We start from the raw sequence: 24309 nt of genomic DNA, 5'->3' as shown, positions 1-24309 counted from the left end.
ATATTTACTTGAGTCAGAAGACTATTCTTTTTCTTACATTTGCAAGTTGCATCTAAGGTTTCAAGGGTTTATACTTTATATACTACTGAAAGCTTTTTCTAGGGTTTTTATACTACTAAAAGATTTTGATGCATTAATTTGAGAAGAAATAAACAACCAAATATATTTCAAAGAGTTAGAAACAACTTTTACTCATACAATAATAATCATCTGACTTGCATTGCATCCCTCATTGCTTAGGTTTTCACTTTGATTTATGGTCTGCTGAAGTTTAACAGTCCTTCTTTTGTTTGGACAATTTCCATTGTTTTTCATCATTTTCATCTAATATCTCCTGCATGCAACATATATCAAAAACATATCAAAATCATGGCCTATGAAGTTTGCATCCTGAAAAGAAACATTAACCTTAAACAATCTACAAGTCATACCTTGGAATTCCCTTGATAATCATTCCACTGAGTTGCTTTCATTTTCCTTTCATCATCAAGTTTAATCCTAGATGCTTTCCAATTCTCTTCAGCAGAAACCTTTCTCTTGGATGCCTCCGCAACTAGCTTAATATCAACCATCTCGTCATACTTTGTTTTTATTTCTTCCAATTCCTTCTTCTTTTGCGTTAAAGTGTTTTCCAAACTAGATTGAAGCTTCAAGGCTTTCCTTTTATCCTCAGCTTCTTTTCCGGAAATAGTTTTCAAATATCCTTTTTCGCTAAGGTGTTTGCCAACAACGTCACTGGAGTTATAGTCATCACTACGTCCCATCCACCCAAAGAGTTTATCTCCTCGTTCCCTTGAACCCAAGTAATCTCTCTTGCCACAATGTTCTGCTTCAAAGCTTCTCTCTAGCGACATGGCATTGGCGAAACCATCCCATTCATTTCCAAATTCAACTATCACAAACTTTGTTTGCCCTCTAATATTCCACGGTGTTGTAACTTTCAGCGGCTTAAACCCTTGAGCAATAAGTTCCTCCTTAATTTTCTTACTACTCTTTCCTACATACTTACGAGAGTTCGGGTCAAATTTTGTAACATTGTTTGCCATAACTACCATCCAAGGCCAAACAAACAACTCATCTTCAGCAGCATTCTCATTAAGTGACTTAAGAGTATCATCAACATTTGACTTATTTTCAGAAATTTTAGAGTCAAGATACCTTACAAGGGCATAATGTTTACCAATTTCTTTCACAGTCTCACCATGCACATCAGCAACAATTCTTGAAGCATGTCTTGAAAGGTCAGTCAAAGAATAATAATCCTTGTTGAGACAGAACGGACACCTAAATGTCGAGTCCGAGACTTCCAACTTGTAGTAATTATCTTTCAACTCACTGTAATATCTACCCTCGTAGTATTCCAAACCAGATTCACGAGTATATTCTACTTTTCGGTTCATCATGTTGGAAATTTATGGTTGTTTAAAAAAATATAAATATTGCAGTAGTAGAAAGAAAGAAAAAATTGAAAGTTTTGATTGATGAAGAAGGTGTTGTTGATTAAGTTTAAATAAAGTTGCAAACAGTGTGTGGTAGAAGCGTGTCCGAGTTCAAACTTTGCGTTTGTTCATTCAGATTTTCGTTACTCCTTTTCGTAAAACAATCTTTGCAGTTAATACGTTCCCTCCTCAGTGTTATATATTGAGAACTCTTCGGAAGTCAATTAATGGGCAGCAATATTTGCAACAATTTAATGGGCTTTGGATAAGATTAACTAATTCGAATCTTATAAATATATATATATATATATATATATATATATATATATATATATATATATATATATATATATATATATATATATATATATATATCTTTTAGTAATTTATAAAAAAAATTGATTTAAACTCTTTAGTTATTTTGAAATTAAATATTCTATTCAGCAATAAGTGATAATTTAATTTTATATTTTGGATTAAATATGATTTATTTTTTTAAAATACAATAACTTCAATTTTTAGTTCATTTAAAATTTATTTTAAATTTCAGCCCATAAAATTTTCTTTTAAATTATAGTTCGTATAAATTTTTCACTAGTAGTTTTAGTTTCAATTTAATAATTTAACTATTTAGTTTTTGTTAATTAATTCCTAATTTTACAATTAAGTTTAAATTGTTAAATTAAAAATTAAATAATTAAATTAAAGATTAAAGAGGTATGTTAGTGATATCATTTTCAATCCATGTATACCATATTTAATATTAATTGTTAAAGTTTTTAAATAATGTAGATGAAGATCAAATCACATTAAAGATTTAAATTTAAATTCAAAATATAACAAATCTTTTTTTTAAAGATTTTTATAGAGAAAAGCCCATAATGCATTACTATTTAACGAGACTCATTTCTCATGTTTGACAACAAGTTTTGTACGCTAGGATTGAGTTCTTTATGCTAGGGTTTTGGGTCCTTTGTTACTTGTATTCCACGCTAATGTTATCACTTGATCTTACCTGATCAGATGGATCTTCAAGGCCTACTACGATCTGGAACTTCTGTGAACTGGGGGGGTGTACCTGCAAGGTACTCTGATGCCAAACTAAGAATACGAGCAATTAGAGCGCAAGTACAAGCTAAAGGTTAGAAGAGAATGAATACCTGACCCTCTAGTGAAAGAGGGTATTTATAGCCTCCAGCGCTGGGCTAAGATCTCGCTACTAGACTGGATACCCAGACCCAATTAGGAGACTGCCAGGATTCCTAGGCGGAAATATCGGAGGTGCATGAGTGCTCTCCTTCCTGATCAACCACTCTGAAGTTTGAGGGAGACGGTGTCTTTTAGGGACTACGTGGACTCCGTATTACTCGGGGGGTTGGATGTGAAGGAACCCTACGAGGAAGAGGGTCTTCGGCATAGGGAAAATAGGAGAAAGGTCCTCGGACGAGGAGACGCTCGTTGGGAACGCGCTTGGTATGCTTGGGTCCTCGGCATGCTCGTCATGTGGGATGCTCGCGGGGAGCACCTTATGTCGAGCACTGTTTGCTCCTTATGGGTTAGGAATGGTTTGGGCCTCCAAGGCCAAGTCGGTCGAAAGTAGACTAGGCCGAATCTTGGCCCAGTCCAAAACAGAAGCCCCCCAAGTCGGAGTTTCCGAGCAGGAAGCTTCGACTTTGCATATGCCCGACCCATACTCAGTTAGTCCCCGTCTGCAGGTCACGCCCGTGTGAAGCCGTTCCTGGGAGGAAGGTGTAGAGTCGCGCGTGCCTAACACTTGCTGACGTGGCAGCTAATAAATGAGGCAATGATTATTGAGGGGTAGATGGTGGCGCCTAGGATGGATGTGTCAGCCGGCGTGACATTTCTTTTTCCGAGCGTCCCTCTTATAAAAAGGCTTAAACCCCACCATTTAGGGTTTTAAGCTCTGTTTTGTGTCCTCGGCCTCATATTGATAGCTTCAAGAACTTCATCGCTTCAGCAACATCCACTCAGGACCACGCTTCAGTTGCTTGAATCATGTCAACATTAGGTACTATTACGAACCTAACTTGTGATTTCAAGTTCTTTTTGCTGATTTTACGGGGTTTGCGGAACGAGTCCCCACCCCCTTTATCATCTACATCGGCGTTTTCTCTTAGAGAAACTCAAAGGCATTGCCCTTTCCCCGGGTTATTCAAGCTATGCTTGGGGGATGGGTCATTAGTTAGTTGATTTTTTTGATCCGGCCCGACAAATCCATGTTTCGGCTCGGCAGATTCATGGGTTTGGTCGGTGCCTTCATGTTTTTCCTCGGGAGCTCCCAGTATCCGGTCGGCTCATCCATGATGATGCCCGGTGTGTCCCAGAGTTTCCTCGGACGTACCGTGTAGGACTAAAATGCGTAATGTTTTTGTATTTTGTTAAGTTTTATCGGAGGGGATCCTCGGCTGGCGGACAAGAGTGTCCTTGACAAGGGTTTTGCCAGGTGGCTCTGCCGCTCACCGCTCTACCCTTTCATTTGTGTTACGGTGGGAGGTGGATTTGATAAACCATCGAATTCATTTTTTCCTTCTGCATGCAGGTGAGTCCAGCTCGGGATCTAGCTCGGAATCTAGTTCGGGGTCTAGTTCGCAGGATACGACCATGAGCACCTCGGATGTCGAGATAGTGAGCCCGCATCTATCTGACATAGAAGAGGAAGGTGAGGGGGGTTCGTCCGGCCCCGAGGCCGAGGAAGGAACTCTGATATTTGATTATGAGTGTGAGGTGGATTTAGGCTGGTTTGCTGATGAGCCTATGACTGTGGTCTCAAGATATACCGAGTCTCTGAGCGGGGCTTTCTGAGAGATCGAAAATAGGGGTTCGAGCGACCCTTGAAATTTTAAGGTCGAATGTCCGTTAGTAACTGACTGAATTTATTCTCGTTTTGTCGGGGACAGTTTTGCTATGTATAAATATGTCTTTAGGGAGCTTGGTTTTCTTCTGCCTTTCTCTAGTTTTCAAGTAGGTTTGCTGACCAGCCTTAGCCTGGCGCCGTCTCAACTGCACCCGAATGCTTTTGCTTTTATGCGGGCTTTTGAGATCGTCTGGGAGTATCTCAACATCGGCGCTACTACTACCTTGTTCGGCCGTTGTTTTCGCGTTCAAAGGCAGCCGGTTGAAGGACGCTATAGCTGGGTCTCCTTCAAGAACGCCGACCGAAAACTCTTCAAGATGTACGTCGACTCGGTCAAAGATTTTAAAGACCGTTATTATGATGTTCATCTGCTGAGTCAGGCAGCGTATACTTCGTTGGCTAAGTTGGTGACTGTGTGTGGCGAGGATGGTAGCCCGGAGCGTGACGAGACCGGGGCGGTGAGGATAAAGCTCTGCAGTATATTTCCTTTTTTCTGGTGGGAAGGTTATTTTAATGCCCCTCAAAAACATTATGCCTGGGAAGACGGGGATTTGGATGAGCAGGATGTTGCGTCGTTCGCGATCCTCTGCAAGTATGTCGACAGCTTCTCTCTGGCTCAATGGGTGAAGAGGATCAACGATCCCATTTTGAACGAGCAAGGCGAAGTGATGGTTGAGACCCGGGTGATAAATACGAAGGCCTTTCTCTCATGCAAGACACCCGAGGAGACTAGGGCTCTGCTAGGTTGTACTTGGGTTATTCTTCTTTTGGATTTCTGATTAATGTTCCCCGCTAAATCGTTTGTTTTTTTTTTCAGATGGAATGCCGACGAAGGACGACAAAGTTATAAAGATGGCTCAGGATGCCAAGAGGCTTCGGGCAAAGAACAAGGTTCGGACAGGGCCCCCAGGCGATAACTCCGGGTCGACCGGCTCTCCAATGGTCCATTTAGATGCCGAGGGGGTACCGTCGGGAGGACTCCGAAGAGGCAACGGCGGGGCGAGGAAACTCGTGAGGAGACGTCCGGTTTAGAGCTTGACCATGCATTCGTTCTCCCTCCTTGTTTCAAAGACAGAAAATACCTTAAGCGATTTCCTCTGTCTGTCTCCTCCGATAAGGCTCGGAGAATATAGGAGATGGACACTCCTGCTCGCTTCAAGCAACTCACCAGCGACAATGCCGTTGTTATTAGGGTCCTGGAAATATGTGGTTGTCGAAAACAATATAGCAGACTAGATAAAAGAAATTTGAAAGTGTTGATGATAAAGAAAGTGTTGTTGATTAACGTTTAAATAAAGTTACTAACAGTGCGCCAGTTCAGTTGTAGAGGCGTGTCCTCTATGATCAATGGTCATGAGTGTGAAGGCAAGCTTCTACAATACTATGTTTTGATGAAGACAACTATCATGAGCATGCATCAGAAAAGGATGAGCAAAAAGATCAAATTAGCTATGGTTCAAGATTGCAACTTTCATGGAGATTAGCTTTGATTGATTGATCTTCATGTCATAATGGTACAAGCTAAATTCCTTTTACATTGATATTTCTTAGTGCTCAAAAATCATATAAACTTTCATTCATACATACTCAAACTTATATATGCATGGCATAAGTTTCACTCCAAAGTAAACTCTTGTTAAAACCTTTTTCAAAGTCAGAATCCTAAGTAAAGGTTCTAGGAACCGGGTTGTCCCAGGTGGGAACCGGTTCCCAGCATTCTCAGTTTTCAGCATTCTGTGGTTTACTATGGGGAACTGGGTTGTCCCTAGGTGGGAACCGGTTCCTCAGTTCAAAATTTGAATATTTCTGCTGTAACGTTCAGCAGGAACCGGGTTGTCCTATGCAGGAACCGGTTCCTACTGAACCAGTGTGTTTTTCCATTGCATGTTTTCATCCAAACGAAAATATATTCTCAAACCTTAAACATTGCATTGGTTGATCATTTTATACTCTTTCTAAAGGGTGTAAATACCTATATAAATACCATAAAATTCAGATTTAAATCACACCTCTTTCATTACAATTTACCACATTTTTGATCATATATTTTCATCATATATTTTCATACAAGTGTTTCATACTTGAACTTTCATTGAAACTTTTTCTACACATTGTTAGAAAAGTTTCTCATTCATACATAAACACTTGAGCACTATTATATCATTGTAAATTGTCTTTCTTGAAAGAGAAGATCAATCTTATAGATTGATATATGTTCATTAACATTTCTACTCAAATATATTCATTATTATTGACTTGCTATTCAGGATTGTTGAAAGCAAGGGTTATTGATTAGTGAGAGGATTGTTCTCATAATCAAGATAGTAAATCCAAGAGGATTATTCTTGGTGGTTGAAATCTTGTTTGTCCAGGATTGTTGGAAACAAGTTAGTGAAAAATCCAAGAGGATTGTTCTTGGTGGTTTTGTTAGAAGATTGTAGGAGGAGTCTTGGTATAGTCTTGTACAAAGATCTAACAATAGTAAAATCTCTTTCGTGTTTGAAAGGGGACTGGAGTACTCTCGGATTGTGAGGGGAACCAGTATATATCGTTGTGTTCTTTACTTTTCCGCAATTTACCGCTTTCATCACTATTATCAAGAAAAGAAAAGAACCATTCAAAAACCTTCAAACACTTAACCAAAAATAAGTACAAGTATTCTAAAAACCGGATAAATCTTTGAAAACCTAATTCACCCCCCTCTTAGGCGCACTCTTAAACTTACAATTGGCATCAGAGCAGGTTATAGGTAACCTGTTCTAAAGATCCAGAATGACTTCCGCAAATCAAAATCCAGTTTTTAGAGATGGTGGTAGTAACAACAAGCCTCCATTATTTTGTGGTGAATACTTTGACTTTTGGAAAATCCGAATGAAGGCTCACTTAGAAGCACAAGGAGAAGAAGTATGGGAAGCAGTCCAAAATGGTCCATTTGTTCCTACAACTGTTGTCGATGGTGTTGAATCAACAAAGCTTAAAGTTTCATGGAACGATGATGATAGAAAGAAGGTTCTTGCTGACAAAAAGGCGGTCAATCTTCTTCAAGGTGCTCTTAGTATGGATGAATTTTTCCGAGTATCGGCATGTACAACCGCAAAGGAAATATGGAATACTCTTGTAGAAACTCATGAAGGTACCACCGAAGTTAAAAGATCAAGATTGAATACCTTAAGTCAAGAATACGAACTGTTTAGAATGAAGCCTAGAGAAACTATTCTCGAATTGCAAAAACGATTCGTTGATTTGACAAATCACTTGAAGGCACTTGGTAAGACCCTCACTAGCGAAGAACTAAATTTAAAAGTGCTTAGATCTTTAACGAGAGAATGGAAACCGAAAGTAACGGCGATATCCGAGAAAAAGAATCTATCAAAGATGACTTCTGCAACCTTGTTCGGTAAACTTCAAGAATATGAAACAGAACTCGGAAGACTTGAAACGCATGAAATTCAAATAAAAGATTCAAAAGATATTGCCTTGAAGACAAGAGTCAAACATCATGATAGCAATCAAGAGGATGAATCCACTAGTGAAGAAGATAATGAGTTTATCAAAAAGTTTGAAAAATTTCCAAGAAAAGAAAAGAAAAAGGAGATCATTAAAGAGGAAGCACCAACAAGGAAGATTAAATGCTTTGAATGTGGAGAAAGAGGACATGTCAAAAGTGAATGCCCTAAACTTGAAAAGAAGAACAAATACTTCAAGAAAAATAAGGATAAAAAATCAAAGAAAGCATATGTAGCATGGGATGACAATGAAATAAGTTCATCTTCAGATGAAGAACATGCGAATCTTGCATTGGTAGCAACACGCCATTCTGATGATGAAGACAATGAGGTTAGTAATGAATTTTCTCTTTTTGATAATGATGTTCAAGATGCTATAAATGAATTGTTAAATGAGTGCAAAATTCTCTATAAAACTATCTCTTCTCAAAAGAAAATAATATCATCTTTAGAAGAGAAGGTTAAGATAATTGAAGAAGAACAAAAAGATGACAAAGAAAAAATGATTAGTGTTCAAGAAGATAGTGTTGCATGCAAGAATTGTGAATCACTTTCTTTTCAAATTGTTCAATTAAAGAGAGTCCTTGAAAGGTATGAAAAAGGACAAATTGGGTTGGAAGGTGTCCTTAGGCAAAAAAGATTCCCTAATGATAAAAGTGGTCTTGGATATGCAAAGTCTAAACCAAGTACTAGTAAAACTATCTTTGTGAAGGCAAGTGAACAATTCAACAAATTGGATAAAGCAAAAAAGGTTCATCATCATCCTAAAAGGTTTCCTAAAAAGAAACCATATGTTCCTAGATATAAAAGCAACTTTGAACCTACTTGTTTTTATTGTGGTATTATTGGTCACACACCCAATTCTTGTTATGTAAGGAACTTTAGTGTTCCTAGTGGACATTATGTATGGGTGAAGAAAGGAACTAACTATGATGGACCCAAAGCACATTGGGTACCAAATCAAACTTAATTTGTTTTGTAGGTTTGCTTAAGGACCACTTAAAATCTATGGTATTTTTTGACAAGTGGTGGTTCTAAGCATTTGATGGGAGACATAAACTAACTTTCAAATCTAGTTATAAAGTCCAAGGGTGATTTCACATATGGAGAATACCTTAAAGGAAGAATTCTTGGCATTGTCAAAGTTGCAGTACTAACTTTCATATCAATTGAAGACTTACTTTATGTAGAAAGACTAAAGCAAAATCTTCTAAGCCAAAGCCAACTTTGTAACAAAGGCTTCAAAATAATATTCATCAAAGATGAATGTTTGATGAAGTCACTCATGAGGTAAAACTCATAGGTAAAGAATTAATTGTGTTCATATTTTATAATAATTTATCTTTTTCCCATCCTTTTTGATAATGACAAAGGGGGAGAAGATATTTGTGTGTATGTGTATGCTTGCTTGTCTCTAACATTTGCAGCCATAAAGAAGTTAAATTCTCTATAAATCAAGGGAGAGATTTGATCAAGGGGGAGTTATCAAATTTAGGGGGAGCATTCACATAAGAACATTACACTTCATATTTCAAAGGTTGTCATCATCAAAAAGAGGGAGAATGTGAAGGCATGCTTCTACAATACTATGTTTTGATGAAGACAACTATCATGAGCATGCATCAATAAAGGATGAGCAAAAAGATCAAATTAGCTATGGTTCAAGATTGCAACTTTCATGGAGATTAGCTTTGATTGATTGATCTTCATGTCATAATGGTACAAGCTAAATTCCTTTTACATTGATATTTCTTAGTGCTCAAAAATCATATAAACTTTCATTCATACATACTCAAACTTATATATGCATGGCATAAGTTTCACTCCAAAGTAAACTCTTGTTGAAACCTTTTTCAAAGTCAAAATCCTAAGTAAAGGTTCCAGGAACCGGGTTGTCCCAGGTGGGAACCGGTTCCCAGCATTCTCAGTTTTCAGCATTCTGTGGTTTACAATGGGGAACCGGGTTGTCCCTAGGTGGGAACCGGTTCCTCAGTTCAAAATTTGAATATTTCTGCTGTAACGTTTAGCAGGAACCGGGTTGTCCTATGCAGGAACCGGTTCCTACTGAACCAGTGTGTTTTTCCATTGCATGTTTTCATCCAAACGAAAATATATTCTCAAACCTTAAACATTGCATTGGTTGATCATTTTATACTCTTTCTAAAGGGTGTAAATACCTATATAAATACCATAAACTTCAGATTTAAATCACACCTCTTTCATTACAATTTATCACATTTTTGATCATATATTTTCATCATATATTTTCATACAAGTGTTTCATACTTGAACTTTCATTGAAACTTTTTCTACACATTGTTAGAAAAGTTTCTCATTCATCTATAAACACTTGAGCACTATTATATCATTGTAAATTGTCTTGCTTGAAAGAGAAGATCAATCTTATAGATTGATATATGTTCATTAACATTTCTACTCAAATATATTCATTATTATTGACTTGCTATTCAGGATTGTTGAAAGCAAGGGTTATTGATTAGTGAGAGGATTGTTCTCATAATCAAGATAGTAAATCCAAGAGGATTATTCTTGGTGGTTGAAATCTTGTTTGTCCAGGATTGTTGGAAACAAGTTAGTGAAAAATCCAAGAGGATTGTTCTTGGTGGTTTTGTTAGAAGATTGTAGGAGGAGTCTTGGTATAGTCTTGTACAAAGATCTAACAATAGTAAAATCTCTTTCGTGTTTGAAAGGGGATTGGAGTACTCTCGGATTGTGAGGGGAACCAGTATATATCGTTGTGTTCTTTACTTTTCCGCAATTTACCGCTTTCATCACTATTATCAAGAAAAGAAAAGAACCATTCAAAAACCTTCAAACACTTAACCAAAAATAAGTACAAGTATTCTAAAAACCGGATAAATCTTTGAAAACCTAATTCACCCCCCTCTTAGGCGCACTCTTAAACTTACAATTGGCATCAGAGCAGGTTATAGGTAACCTGTTCTAAAGATCCAGAATGACTTCCGCAAATCAAAATCCAGTTTTTAGAGATGGTGGTAGTAACAACAAGCCTCCATTATTTTGTGGTGAATACTTTGACTTTTGGAAAATCCGAATGAAGGCTCACTTAGAAGCACAAGGAGAAGAAGTATGGGAAGCAGTCCAAAATGGTCCATTTGTTTCTACAACTGTTGTCGATGGTGTTGAATCAACAAAGCTTAAAGTTTCATGGAACGATGATGATAGAAAGAAGGTTCTTGCTGACAAAAAGGCGGTCAATCTTCTTCAAGGTGCTCTTAGTATGGATGAATTTTTCCGAGTATCGGCATGTACAACCGCAAAGGAAATATGGGATACTCTTGGAGAAACTCATGAAGGTACCACCGAAGTTAAAAGATCAAGATTGAATACCTTAAGTCAAGAATACGAACTGTTTAGAATGAAGCCTAGAGAAACTATTCTCGAATTGCAAAAACGATTCGTTCATTTGACAAATCACTTGAAGGCACTTGGTAAGACCCTCACTAGCGAAGAACTAAATTTAAAAGTGCTTAGATCTTTAACGAGAGAATGGCAACCGAAAGTAACGGCGATATCCGAGAAAAAGAATCTATCAAAGATGACTTCTGCAACCTTGTTCGGTAAACTTCAAGAATATGAAACAGAACTCGGAAGACTTGAAACGCATGAAATTCAAATAAAAGATTCAAAAGATATTGCCTTGAAGACAAGAGTCAAACATCATGATAGCAATCAAGAGGATGAATCCACTAGTGAAGAAGATAATGAGTTTATCAAAAAGTTTGAAAAATTTCTAAGAAAAGAAAAGAAAAAGGAGATCATTAAAGAGGAAGCACCAACAAGGAAGATTAAATGCTTTGAATGTGGAGAAAGAGGACATGTCAAAAGTGAATGCCCTAAAATTGAAAAGAAGAACAAATACTTCAAGAAAAATAAGGATAAAAAATCAAAGAAAGCATATGTAGCATGGGATGACAATGAAATAAGTTCATCTTCAGATGAAGAACATGCGAATCTTGCATTGGTAGCAACACGCCATTCTGATGATGAAGACAATGAGGTTAGTAATGAATTTTCTCTTTTTGATAATGATGTTCAAGATGCTATAAATGAATTGTTAAATGAGTGCAAAATTCTCTATAAAACTATCTCTTCTCAAAAGAAAATAATATCATCTTTAGAAGAGAAGGTTAAGATAATTGAAGAAGAACAAAAAGATGACAAAGAAAAAATGATTAGTGTTCAAGAAGATAGTGTTGCATGCAAGAATTGTGAATCACTTTCTTTTCAAATTTTTCAATTAAAGAGAGTCCTTGAAAGGTATGAAAAAGGACAAATTGGGTTGGAAGGTGTCCTTAGGCAACAAAGATTCCCTAATGATAAAAGTGGTCTTGGATATGCAAAGTCTAAACCAAGTACTAGTAAAACTATCTTTGTGAAGGCAAGTGAACAATTCAACAAATTGGATAAAGCAAAAAAGGTTCATCATCATCCTAAAAGGTTTCCTAAAAAGAAACCATATGTTCCTAGATATAAAAGCAACTTTGAACCTACTTGTTTTTATTGTGGTATTATTGGTCACACGCCCAATTCTTGTTATGTAAGGAACTTTAGTGTTCCTAGTGGACATTATGTATGGGTGAAGAAAGGAACTAACTATGATGGACCCAAAGCATATTGGGTACCAAATCAAACTTAATTTGTTTTGTAGGTTTGCTTAAGGACCACTTAAAATCTATGGTATTTTTTGACAAGTGGTGGTTCTAAGCATTTGATGGGAGACATAAACTAACTTTCAAATCTAGTTATAAAGTCCAAGGGTGATTTCACATATGGAGAATACCTTAAAGGAAGAATTCTTGGCATTGTCAAAGTTGCAGTACTAACTTTCATATCAATTGAAGACTTACTTTATGTTGAAAGACTAAAGCAAAATCTTCTAAGCCAAAGCCAACTTTGTAACAAAGGCTTCAAAATAATATTAATCAAAGATGAATGTTTGATGAAGTCACTCATGAGGTAAAACTCATAGGTAAAGAATTAATTGTGTTCATATTTTATAATAATTTATCTTTTTCCCATCCTTTTTGATAATGACAAAGGGGGAGAAGATATTTGTGTGTATGTGTATGCTTGCTTGTCTCTAACATTTGCAGCCATAAAGAAGTTAAATTCTCTATAAATCAAGGGAGAGCTTTGATCAAGGGGGAGTTATCAAATTTAGGGGGAGCATTCACATAAGAACATTACACTTCATATTTCAAAGGTTGTCATCATCAAAAAGGGGGAGAATGTGAAGGCAAGCTTCTACAATACTATGTTTTGATGAAGACAACTATCATGAGCATGCATCGATAAAGGATGAGCAAAAAGATCAAATTAGCTATGGTTCAAGATTGCAACTTTCATGGAGATTAGCTTTGATTGATTGATCTTCATGTCATAATGGTACAAGCTAAATTCCTTTTACATTGATATTTCTTAGTGCTCAAAAATCATATAAACTTTCATTCATACATACTCAAACTTATATATGCATGGCATAAGTTTCACTCCAAAGTAAACTCTTGTTGAAACCTTTTTCAAAGTCAAAATCCTAAGTAAAGGTTCCAGGAACCGGGTTGTCCCAGGTGGGAACCGGTTCCCAGCATTCTCAGTTTTCAACATTCTGTGGTTTACTATGGGGAACCGGGTTGTCCCTAGGTGGGAACCGGTTCCTCAGTTCAAAATTTGAATATTTCTGCTGTAACGTTCAGCAGGAACCGGGTTGTCCTATGCAGGAACCGGTTCCTACTGAACCAGTGTGTTTTTCCATTGCATGTTTTCATCCAAACGAAAATATATTCTCAAACCTTAAACATTGCATTGGTTGATCATTTTATACTCTTTCTAAAGGGCGTAAATACCTATATAAATACCATAAACTTCAGATTTAAATCACACCTCTTTCATTACAATTTACCACATTTTTGATCATATATTTTCATCATATATTTTCATACAAGTGTTTCATACTTGAACTTTCATTGAAACTTTTTCTACACATTGTTAGAAAAGTTTCTCATTCATACATAAACACTTGAGCACTATTATATCATTGTAAATTGTCTTGCTTGAAAGAGAAGATCAATCTTATAGATTGATATATGTTCATTAACAGTTCTACTCAAATATATTCATTATTATTGACTTGCTATTCAGGATTGTTGAAAGCAAGGGTTATTGATTAGTGAGAGGATTGTTCTCATAATCAAGATAGTAAATCCAAGAGGATTATTCTTGGTGGTTGAAATCTTGTTTGTCCAGGATTGTTGGAAACAAGTTAGTGAAAAATCATAGAGGATTGTTCTTGGTGGTTTTGTTAGAAGATTGTAGGAGGAGTCTTGGTATAGTCTTGTACAAAGATCTAACAATAGTAAAATCTCTTTCGTGTTTGAAAGGGGACTGGAGTACTCTCGGATTGTGAGGGGAACCAGTATATATCGTTGTGTTCTTTACTTTTCCGCAATTTACCGCTTTCATCACTATTATCAAGAAAAGAAAAGAACCATTCAAAAACCTTCAAACACTTAACCAAAATTAAGTACAAGTATTCTAAAAACCGGATAAATCTTTGAAAACCTAATTCACCCCCCCTCTTAGGCGCACTCTTAAACTTACAATGAGTTCAACCTTTGCATTTGTTCATTTTAAATTCAATTTGTATTAAAGTTACTTACATCCTTTCGCAACACAATTTTTTTGCAGTATATTAGTAGAATACTATATTTATTTATTGAGAAAATTGGTAATGCAAATGATATTTTCAATATTAGTAATATTAGTAAAATATTAGTAGAATACTATATTTACTTACATCCAAATGATATTTTCAATATAGATCCTTATTCTCGTTTATTTAACATTTAGAGTTTGTTTGGCCTAACTTGACTTTAAAGTTAAAGTTAAAAATAAGAGTTTTTAAAATAAAGTTAAAGTTGTTTAGTTATGATTATTTTTAAAACTTTAAAATTATTTTTAATTTAAAAATTGTTTCGTAATATATATATATATATATATATATATATATATATATATATATATATATATATATATATATATATATATGCATATTGATTAATTATTGTATTAACATATAATTAATGTATAGTATAAGAAATTAATAATATTATTAATATTGAAAATTATTATACAATAAAACAAGATATAATATACAAAATAAATAAAAAAAGTTGGACACTATTAGTATCTACAAAAATGATGATGTAAACAGAAGAAGGAAAAAAAAGAATAAATAAAATATAACTCTAGATGTTTTATATATAAACTAAAGAAAAATTTGAAAAACTTATGGGTCTATTGTACTAGGGCCATTTTTTTACAGAAAAGTACTTTTAATGGGATTCGAACCGCGACCCCATGTTTTAAACTCCGAAATAATTGATTTCAACTCTTTTCTTACAAGCTCCTTTGATTCAATTTTTTATTTAAAAAAAAATTACTTTTTTCATAAGAATTTTATAAAAAATGTGTTTGACCTGCATTTTCTTATAAGGAGAAGAAAAGAAGATAACAAGTAGATAAAAAATGGTTATTTTTTTTGTAACCGTCTGTTGAATAAAAATTAAAATAAAAAATTATTAACATGACATTTTTTTGAAATATTTTACTTTAATTTAAAAAAATAGAAAACTCAAATAACATCCATTCTAAAATCTAAAGAAAATTTTCAAAAACTAGTCATATAACAAACTTTTTGTATCTCTTTTATTCCTTTTCATTTTTAACATTTTTCAAAATCTTAGACGAGCTTGATTTGTTACAAATTTTTGTATTAAAACGACACAAGATTTTGATGGGTGTAAGGTCAATTGATTTGAAACTTACAAATAAAATTCTTGAATCAACTCATTTAAACTATTTTTTTCAACTCTATCAAAAGTCAAAACAACAATATTCATTAATATTTCTCTGATTGAAAGCTATTGTTTAGAGAAAAAACTAATACTCGTGCATATAATCGGTTGACAAAATAATGCAACCACTTACATCTCTCTGGTAATTTGTCGAACAAAACTTACAATAGTAAAGTGCAGTCGGTTGACATAATATGTCAACTAGTTACACCTGAAATGGATATTTGGTTTTAATCGTAACTTTATTCATTTGTCAGTAATCAACACAGAGTCTCATACTATCGTCCTTCTTCTTTATTAACAACACCGGAGCTCCCCAATGCGACACACTTGGTTTCACAAATTTCTTTTCAAGCAGTTCTTCTAATTGCTTCTTCAACTCTACTAATTCATATACTGATATCCTGTATGGTGCCTTAGAAACAAGTTTGGTGCTAGTGACAAGATCAACAGTAAATTCCACTTCTCTTTCTGGCGGCACATCTGGAATTTTATTTGGAAAAACTTTGGCAAATTCTCGCACTACTGTTAATTCATCAATAGTAGCCCGATTCTCAACAGACAAAGAGGCCATTAATGCAAACACCTGAGCTTCATCTTTCATCAACTCATTTAACTGACTAGAAGATAAGAACCCAGTTTCTCCGTCTTCATCAGGAGTAAAAAAACACACATATTTGTTGTACCAATTAATGTGTACACAATTGTATTCCAACCAGCTCGTACCCAAAATCACATCGAGACCGTTCAACGGTAAACAGACTAAGTCCACATAAAAGTCTATCAAAAATTGACAAAGGACACTTCGAACATATAGGAGAAGTAGTCACTAATCCCTTAGATGGAGTATTGACAACCATTTCTCCCTTTATAGAGGACAAGACAAGACTCAACCGTTCCACACAATCAGCAGCAATAAAATAATGAGTAGCACTGATATTAATAAGAATTAAAGGAGTACTATTAATGAAACATATACCTCTGATCAAACGGTCTTCGCTAGATATCTGAGTCCCAACTAAAGCAAAAATTTTCCCTCCGGTCTGAGCTCGCTTCGGTTTCTGACATTGAGCACCGATATGTCCTTCTTCACCATAGTTAAGACATATTACTTGTTTGTGTCTACATTCAGCTATCTCATGCTAAACTTTTCCACAATGGAAACACCTATTCAATTCAGTAGTACACTCGTTACTCTTATGACCCGACTTACCACATCTGAATTATCTAAGGTTAGCAGGAGCGCCTCCCCCACTTGGATTCTTCCAGTTAACAACTCTTGGTTTACCTTTATTATCTGGAGCATTGTAAGGTTTCCCACGATTATGTTGTTGCTTTCCACTCTTACACTCATGGCCTTGTAATGAGCCTTACTATCCTCTTCGTAAGTTCTGCATCTATCCACTAAATCCGGAAACTTATGAATTTTCTGATATCCAATTATTCCCTTTATTTCTGGGCATAGCCTGTTTTCAAACTTGATGCATTTGAAAAATTCAGCAGTTGCTTCACTATAATGAGGATAAAACTTTGCTAGTTCCGAGAACCTAGCAGCATACTTATCACTGATAAATCTCTCTGTTTCAATTCGAGAAATTCAATTTCCTTCTTCCCACAGACATTTTCCGAAAATTACTTCCTCAGAAATTCTCTGTTGAACACAGTCCAAGTAATAATCTCTCCCGCAACTTCTACCCTCTGATGAATTTCAAGCCATAAGTCACCAACCTCTCCAACCAGCATATGGGTACCACATCTTACCTTCTGCGTTACAGAGCAATCCATCACCTTGAAAATTTACCATCTCTTTGAGCAAAGCTTGTTCCCTATCACGATCATACATGCCCTTGAAAGTAGGCGGGTTATCCCTCTAGAAAATTGCCAAGCTGCGGGACTCGTCAATCACACCAACGTTAGGCTAATTCTGCATAGTCTGATCCATATCTTAGCTACTTCATTTCATTTATATGTTACCCATATAACGGTAACATTCAAACAAAAGAGATGAGATATCATAACAATATAAGAGAAATTGTCTTACCCCAAAAATTTCCCCTTATGTATTAGCAAATGTCATTTTATTCCAAATAAGTTACATAGCCTAATTGGTAAGTGGGTAAGGCTTGCGATTACAAGGTGTCTGGTTCAAATCTCAACCTCCTTACATTTTTTATTTTTTATTTCCTTTAATTTTTTATTTTATTTCTTTAGATTTTTTATCATTATTTGTTACTATTAACATTAGACTTTTAAGTGCTATCTTTATTCTATCATAGTAGTTATAAGTACTTTTTTTTTTTGGTAATACATCAACATTATCACTTTTTACTAACATTTTATTTCAGTTAATTTAATTTTTTTCCAAATTTTCATTAGCATTTACATCCTTCCCATTCATTTAGACCGTGGCAATCATCTTGAAAATAGTAAAAAAAAACTTTCCAAGTTATATTTCAATCGGATCAAAACAAAGAGGAAATAATTCATGATCTCGTCACAAAAAGCTCCAATCAGATTCGGTCCATAAACAGAAAATCGGCTTCATGATTGAGATTGATTACAAAAGATACAAGTTCAAACCTCTCAAAATCACAGTCCGAAAGATGCATAAAAATAAAAATCGAATCTCAAGCATCAATGGAAAAATCCAATCTTTCCATGAAGAAACAGTCTTTGCATTGATACTTTGGACCCTAAACCTCCACTATAAAAAGAGAGAAAGTCACAGAGAAAAGGGGGAGCCGCAGAAAAAAAATACACAAACCAAAAACTATACCAAAGTTATTGTTCATCCTCCATCAACCTGCAAAACTTATGTCGAAATAATTTTCCATCATCAGCCTCACATTCAAAACCGAGTCACCACCATCGCTTTCAAATTGATTCAACAGCATCACCACAAATCATTGCGATTCGAATCGAAAACGAAAAACAAAGAGGAACATATCATAGTATACCTTTGAATCGAATAAAGCAGCAATAAACAGACTCAGACTCTGTTCAACATCCTTCATCATCAACACCACTTATGAAAAGTAGATCGAATCCGAGGAATATTTGGAATCTCTGGGAATTTACCACGGCTGACGAAGCAATCAATTCTATATATTAACAAAATATTATTTTTCTCTCACATGAATAATCAATTCCAGATAATGTCAAATAAATAACACATGAGTCTACTTTTACAAAAATGAATTTAATTAATTTTTTAATTATAAATAACACTACTAAAACTTTGATCAACTAACGTACTTTTTATATTACTACTAAAAATTTAGTATCATATTGATGTTAATGAAAAATATTCTTTTTTTAATTCTTAAACAAATTTCTCATTATTTTCTTCAATTTTATTTAAATTAAAGAATAAAATTAATATTTATATGTATAATATATTTACATAGTAGAGATTCATTTAAATTTTAATTGTATTCTCTTAACACAATACAATTTACATTTACTACTATAATTTCTATCAAATTGGTTTTATACGAAATAAAAAGTTTCTTTTAATTTTTTAAAAATATTCTCAATGTTTTTTTAATTTTATTAAAATTAAACTCTATTCTATTCACTTAAAATAAAGTATCAAATAATTTATTTGTAAATAAAGTAATAGATAGTTTTCAAAATGTGCATAAAAAATTGTTGAAAAAGTTTAATTATAAATAATAATTACAAAATATTTTAATTTAAAAAAAGATATTAATAATTATTATTATATCTTAATGATATATATATATATATATATATATATATATATATATATATATATATATATATATATATATATATATATATATATATATATATATATATATATATATATATATATATATATATATATATATATATATATATATATATATATATATATATATATATATATATAGAGGAGGGATATTCTTACTCCAGGAGTAAGTTATTTACACTTACTCCAAATCTGGATCATTGATTCTTCTCAATCTAATGATTAAAAATATTAAGTAATTGAATGTGGAGAGAGAAAATCATTACTTATTACTTTTAACCATTAGATTGAGAAGAATCAATGATCCAGATTTGGAGTAAGTGTTAATAACTTACTCCTGGAGTAAGAATATCCCTACTCATATATATATATATATATATATATATATATATATATATATATATATATATATATATATATATATATATATATATATATATATATATATATATATATATATATATATATATATATATATATATATATTTAATAAATATTTTAATTAATACAATTAATTATACTATTAATTGTATTGATTCTCCTTTATTTTGATTTTTTAATAATTATTGAACTTTTTCGGAAATGCATATCCGTGATTTCGGAAATGCATCTCCGAAAACACTTTTTTTTTGTGTTTTCAAAAGTGCACTTCCAAAATCAACTTTTTTTCAGAAAAAAGTGATTTCGGAGATGCATTTCCGAAATATATGGGCATTTTAGGAATTTCGCCGCGGGTGATCTAGAAAGTAGGGAAGTGGATAAAGAAATTTTGTTTATTTATATTTTGGTCTTGAGTGTCATTAGCATTAAGTATTAGATTCATGATAACTAATTTAAATTAAGTGAAATAATTAATTAGTTTAGTGTGGTTAATTATAAAACTTGTATCATAGGTTAATTAAGTTGTAAAACTTGTATCTTAAAATTTGGCTGAAGAATTAAATGAATACGTTAATTAGGTTATAAAAATTTTAAAATAGTTAGATAGATTTAAATAATTAAAACTATTTTTCAAATAGAATTTTAATTAGATTAATTTGTATATAATTAAAATATAGGGTTAATTTTAATTAGGATTTTTAGAATAGATTTTAAGTTAATATAATTTTGTTAGATTTAGCTTTTAACTGAAAAAAAACATAGAACATTAAAGGTTGTGTTTGGTAAGTGTTGCCCATTACCTGTAGTCTATGTTTTTACCGTTAGGTTTATCCGTTAGATTTTTTAACCAACTTAAGTAATTAGGTTTCAACCTTTAATCCTAACCCTGATTTTGTTAGTCCTCATCCATCTTTTAAATTCCCGGTTGTTGGGGTAAAACTTGTTTATTTATTTATTTGTTGTTTATTTAAATTCTAGAAATCAATGTATAGGTAGCAAGGTTTTTTGTAATAGTAAATAGTATTTTATTTCCGCACTTTAGTTTCCACTTTTTCCCGAGCTTTTGGTTATGTAATCCCCCACCCGAAGCATTGTGATAGCGTAAGACTTTACTTTTTGCATTTATATTTCTGCCTTTTTTTACTACGTGGTTAGTAATCTAGGGAGTGATAAGATGGCCAATTGAACATAAATCACTAATTATAAGATAAATACCTAAATCCAACTCCGTGATTGATGCACCCACACACCTTTTAGGGTAACCCCTCTTATTGTTGTCTTTCGATTAAAAATAGTCAAGTCCCTCGGATACGTGGATGCCTTAGAAAATGTTGCCCTCAGTTCATTATCATCATCAAAGATCATAAGTCCCTTCAATGTTGCCTACAAATGTATATGATCTTGTCCCTTGAGGTTGCCTACGGTAAGATGATGATATTCTTTTTCGAATGCTAAGGTATCCTCACTGGTTGCCTAAAATGACTATTGTAATACGGTGAACTGACTTTTTTATCGAAATGTTGCGGATAGCAAGAGTCGCCACCGACTTTTATTTTATCCAATTGGAAAGGCAAAAAGAACAGGAAAGACCTTTGAAAGATTTTGAGTTCGGGGGTAGGTTATACAAAGGGAATGTGTAAGGCACCCTTTGCATCCATGGTTTTCCATGGGCTCTTAATTGCTTAGCTCACTTGTTTGTTTGAAAAGTGTCGTGTGTGAATAGTAAAAAGATTTCGTTAAGGACTTTAGCTTGTAAATAAGCGTAGCCTTGTTTGAAAGTATTTGAAAAGAGGTGTGAAAAGTATTTTTAAATTTGGATTTGAATTTGAGCAAACAATTAAGAGAACCTACTCTAAGATTGTCTTTCTTGTTCTTTACGTTTTCGTTTGAAAGGGTCTATCCATACCATGAGAGGGCAGAAAGTCTTTCAATTGGATGTTCGGGTCATCGAAGGGTCATCGTGGGTAATCGTTCGCCACAAGACTGTCCCTTGCCATAAAGAGAGCAGGTAGTCTAAGGGAAGGATATAATAGTCATTTAGGCAACATGTAAAGGCTCCTTAGCATTCGAAGGGACGATCATCATTTATCGAGGCAACATCGTGGGGCGAGATCATATTTGTCGTAGGCAACTTGAAGGGACTATGATCTCTTATTCCGAGGGACTATGATGATTTTATCGAAGGCAACAGGCTAAGGAGTCCCTACGCTCGAAGGGACTTGACTATTTGATCGAGAAGGCAGCATAAGAGGCGTTACCTTAGAGGTGAGTGTGTGCATCAATCACGTGAGTTTGATTCAGGTATTTATCTTGTATTAGATGAGCTATATTCGATTACTTGTTATTAAACCTAAATTACCAACTAATTTGTTATTCTAAAATTAATTTTATGAAAAGAAAACTTATAAGAAAATTCTATATTTTAAATTTTAAATCCTAATAATAAAACTATGTTAAAAAACAATCTTGTTTAATAAATAATAATAAAAAAAGAAGCAATAGAATACATAAAATAAAAAACAAAAATAATTGGAAAACCTGGCACCAGATCTAATGTGACGCTCCTGTAGGGTCTATGGTGTGCTGCAGATTCTGTAGACGTTGGATCCATATTCAAAGTCATCCAACAGCCTTGAAATGAAGGTGCATCGTAGGCTCCCCTAAGTGATGAACACATGATCCTGTAGCTTAATTCAAAAGAAAAGAACTTGTAGGGATGGAAGAATCGAACCCATGCCTCTTCAGTCACGTGAATGTCTCGCTTGCCATATGTGTCGTCACTTTCATCTGTCAATACAACACACGTTAATAATTAAAACAAGACACAAGTACCGAACCCAGCAGTCAACGTGGGCCCCGGGAGAGTTCGTTGTATCCAATCATGAATGGGATGGGGATTCAGACTTTTTGACCAACCAATGGTCTCGTCACACGAATGCGGAGAGATAATAGACTTATTGACTGACGAATCAGGGAGATGGGATCCGCCAAGCGTGCTACACCTGCGACCTTCAAGCCACCGCCGGCGATAACTCTTCATCTTCTCCGGCGAGGGTTTTTTTTTAAACCTGCAAAATCACACCAACACGAACGAGAAACTAACCCAGATCTACTAACTAGCTTGCTGCGAATCCCATGGTATCTTCCCCTTGGTCTGAAACGTACCTTAGCCAAGGCATCTAGAGCTTCCCGACCTCGAGCTTCATCAATGGGCGATCATGATCTATGGCCTTGAACTCCCATGTGGCACGTTAAACCTGCACCAATAATCTTCAGGAACATGTTAGAATCATCATATTTTGTTAAAACATAACAAAAATAAACATAAAAAGTTTCAACGTGAGTGATGAAGATTATCATGGCACGTTGCGTTTAGGGCACTGCAACATTTGTTTCTGGATCAGTATTCACTCCTTGCGATCTCAGGGAGAGACTAGGATGATTGTAGATGGATGCAACTCGATATGGAAGAAGTTCTTTTATGCCCTAGGTTCTTGGTGTTTCGGCCACGTGAAATCCTTGTTCTCCAACCCTCTCTCTTCGTGCTGAACGTGTTCTTTACATAGGAGAGCCAATTAGGATTGCTTATGGGCTTGGACATCATGTCTTTTGAAAGATACAAATTTTATTCAAAATTATATAATTCTTTCTAATACTAGACATATACTCTTTCTCCCCATCATGTTTACACGGTTTGCTGAGTATTCTTGGGCCTCCATATGTATTAGGAACAAAACCTTATGACTTAGCTCTTGTTTTCATATTTTATTCAATTTAATATTTAAATAAACAAAAATTCAAATAAATATGAATAAATATCATGCACATGTAGAAATGAGTTTAGAATTCACAATTGAGGTCATAAACATGTTAGAGCCCTAAAAGTTAGGTCACCATGTCCAAGTGTACAAGTTTGTCCACCTTGCCTTTTGTGTGTTACTCTCAAGAATTGCCTAACTTGCACACTCCATAACTCGCTCAATTTTGATCAGATGAAGATGTTATTATACTTTTTAGAAAGCTCAGAGTGTCCCCTAAATGTTGCTTCTGGTTTCATCTCAATTAAATATTCCATGCTCAAGTTATGAGCTTTGACCCAAAAGGTGTCTTCATTGACTTTTTTGGAGGACCTGTAATGTACTGGCTCATATCTCCCAAATGGTGCATTTCTAGCCTTGGCATGTGAGAGACAAAGTTGTAGAGAATTCAATTTCCTTTTAAATGAGCTTTGGATGGGAAAATTCTGATGTTCCATAGGAAAGTTATGGTCGGTCAAAGTTCAGTTGACTTTTCCCTAAAAAAACCCTAATTTAGAAACTCAGGTTCTTGATAATTCTGGAGCTTTTCTTGATGAATCATGATCAATCCTTGATCAAATGATGAATGATACTCCATAATGAGGATGTTGACAAAAAATCATAAGTTTTGACTGTGGTTTGTCCATAGTTTGACTTTT

General features: G+C 34.4%; 2 protein-coding genes across 2 annotated transcripts; both read right to left on the bottom strand.

Annotated features, from left to right (window-relative positions):
• Positions 1-271: 271 nt before the first annotated feature.
• On the bottom strand, positions 272-1403 carry LOC131596873 (factor of DNA methylation 4-like). Its single transcript, XM_058869609.1, has 2 exons — positions 432-1403; positions 272-334 (listed from the first exon to the last, which is right to left on the bottom strand). Exons 1-2 carry the CDS (start codon positions 1401-1403, stop codon positions 272-274), a joined length of 1035 nt encoding a protein of 344 aa, XP_058725592.1.
• Positions 1404-15971: 14568 nt separating this feature from the next.
• LOC131596872 (uncharacterized) lies at positions 15972-17561 on the bottom strand. The gene is made up of 4 exons (XM_058869608.1): positions 17480-17561; positions 17007-17296; positions 16455-16860; positions 15972-16366 (listed from the first exon to the last, which is right to left on the bottom strand). Exons 1-4 carry the CDS (start codon positions 17559-17561, stop codon positions 15972-15974), a joined length of 1173 nt encoding a protein of 390 aa, XP_058725591.1.
• Between the last annotated feature and the right edge of the window lie 6748 nt (positions 17562-24309).

Source organism: Vicia villosa, linkage group LG4 (assembly GCF_029867415.1).
Source record: "Vicia villosa cultivar HV-30 ecotype Madison, WI linkage group LG4, Vvil1.0, whole genome shotgun sequence".
Lineage (NCBI taxonomy): Eukaryota > Viridiplantae > Streptophyta > Magnoliopsida > Fabales > Fabaceae > Vicia > Vicia villosa.
This window is presented reverse-complemented; position numbering and strand designations above follow the sequence as displayed.

Bases quoted from the DNA above. Each gene is read 5' to 3' on its own strand.
- LOC131596873 (XM_058869609.1), bottom strand. From the start codon at position 1,403: ATGATGAACCGAAAAGTAGAATATACTCGTGAATCTGGTTTGGAATAC. The intron at 335-431 runs GTATGACTTGTA...TGTTGCATGCAG, and splicing joins ATTATCAAGGGAATTCCAAG to GAGATATTAGATGAAAATGA.
- LOC131596872 (XM_058869608.1), bottom strand. From the start codon at position 17,561: ATGTATGATCGTGATAGGGAACAAGCTTTGCTCAAAGAGATGGTAAAT. The intron at 16,861-17,006 runs GTAAACCAAGAG...GGAAAAGTTTAG, and splicing joins CAATGCTCCAGATAATAAAG to CATGAGATAGCTGAATGTAG. The intron at 16,367-16,454 runs GTGATTTTGGGT...CTCCTGATGAAG, and splicing joins TACCGTTGAACGGTCTCGAT to ACGGAGAAACTGGGTTCTTA.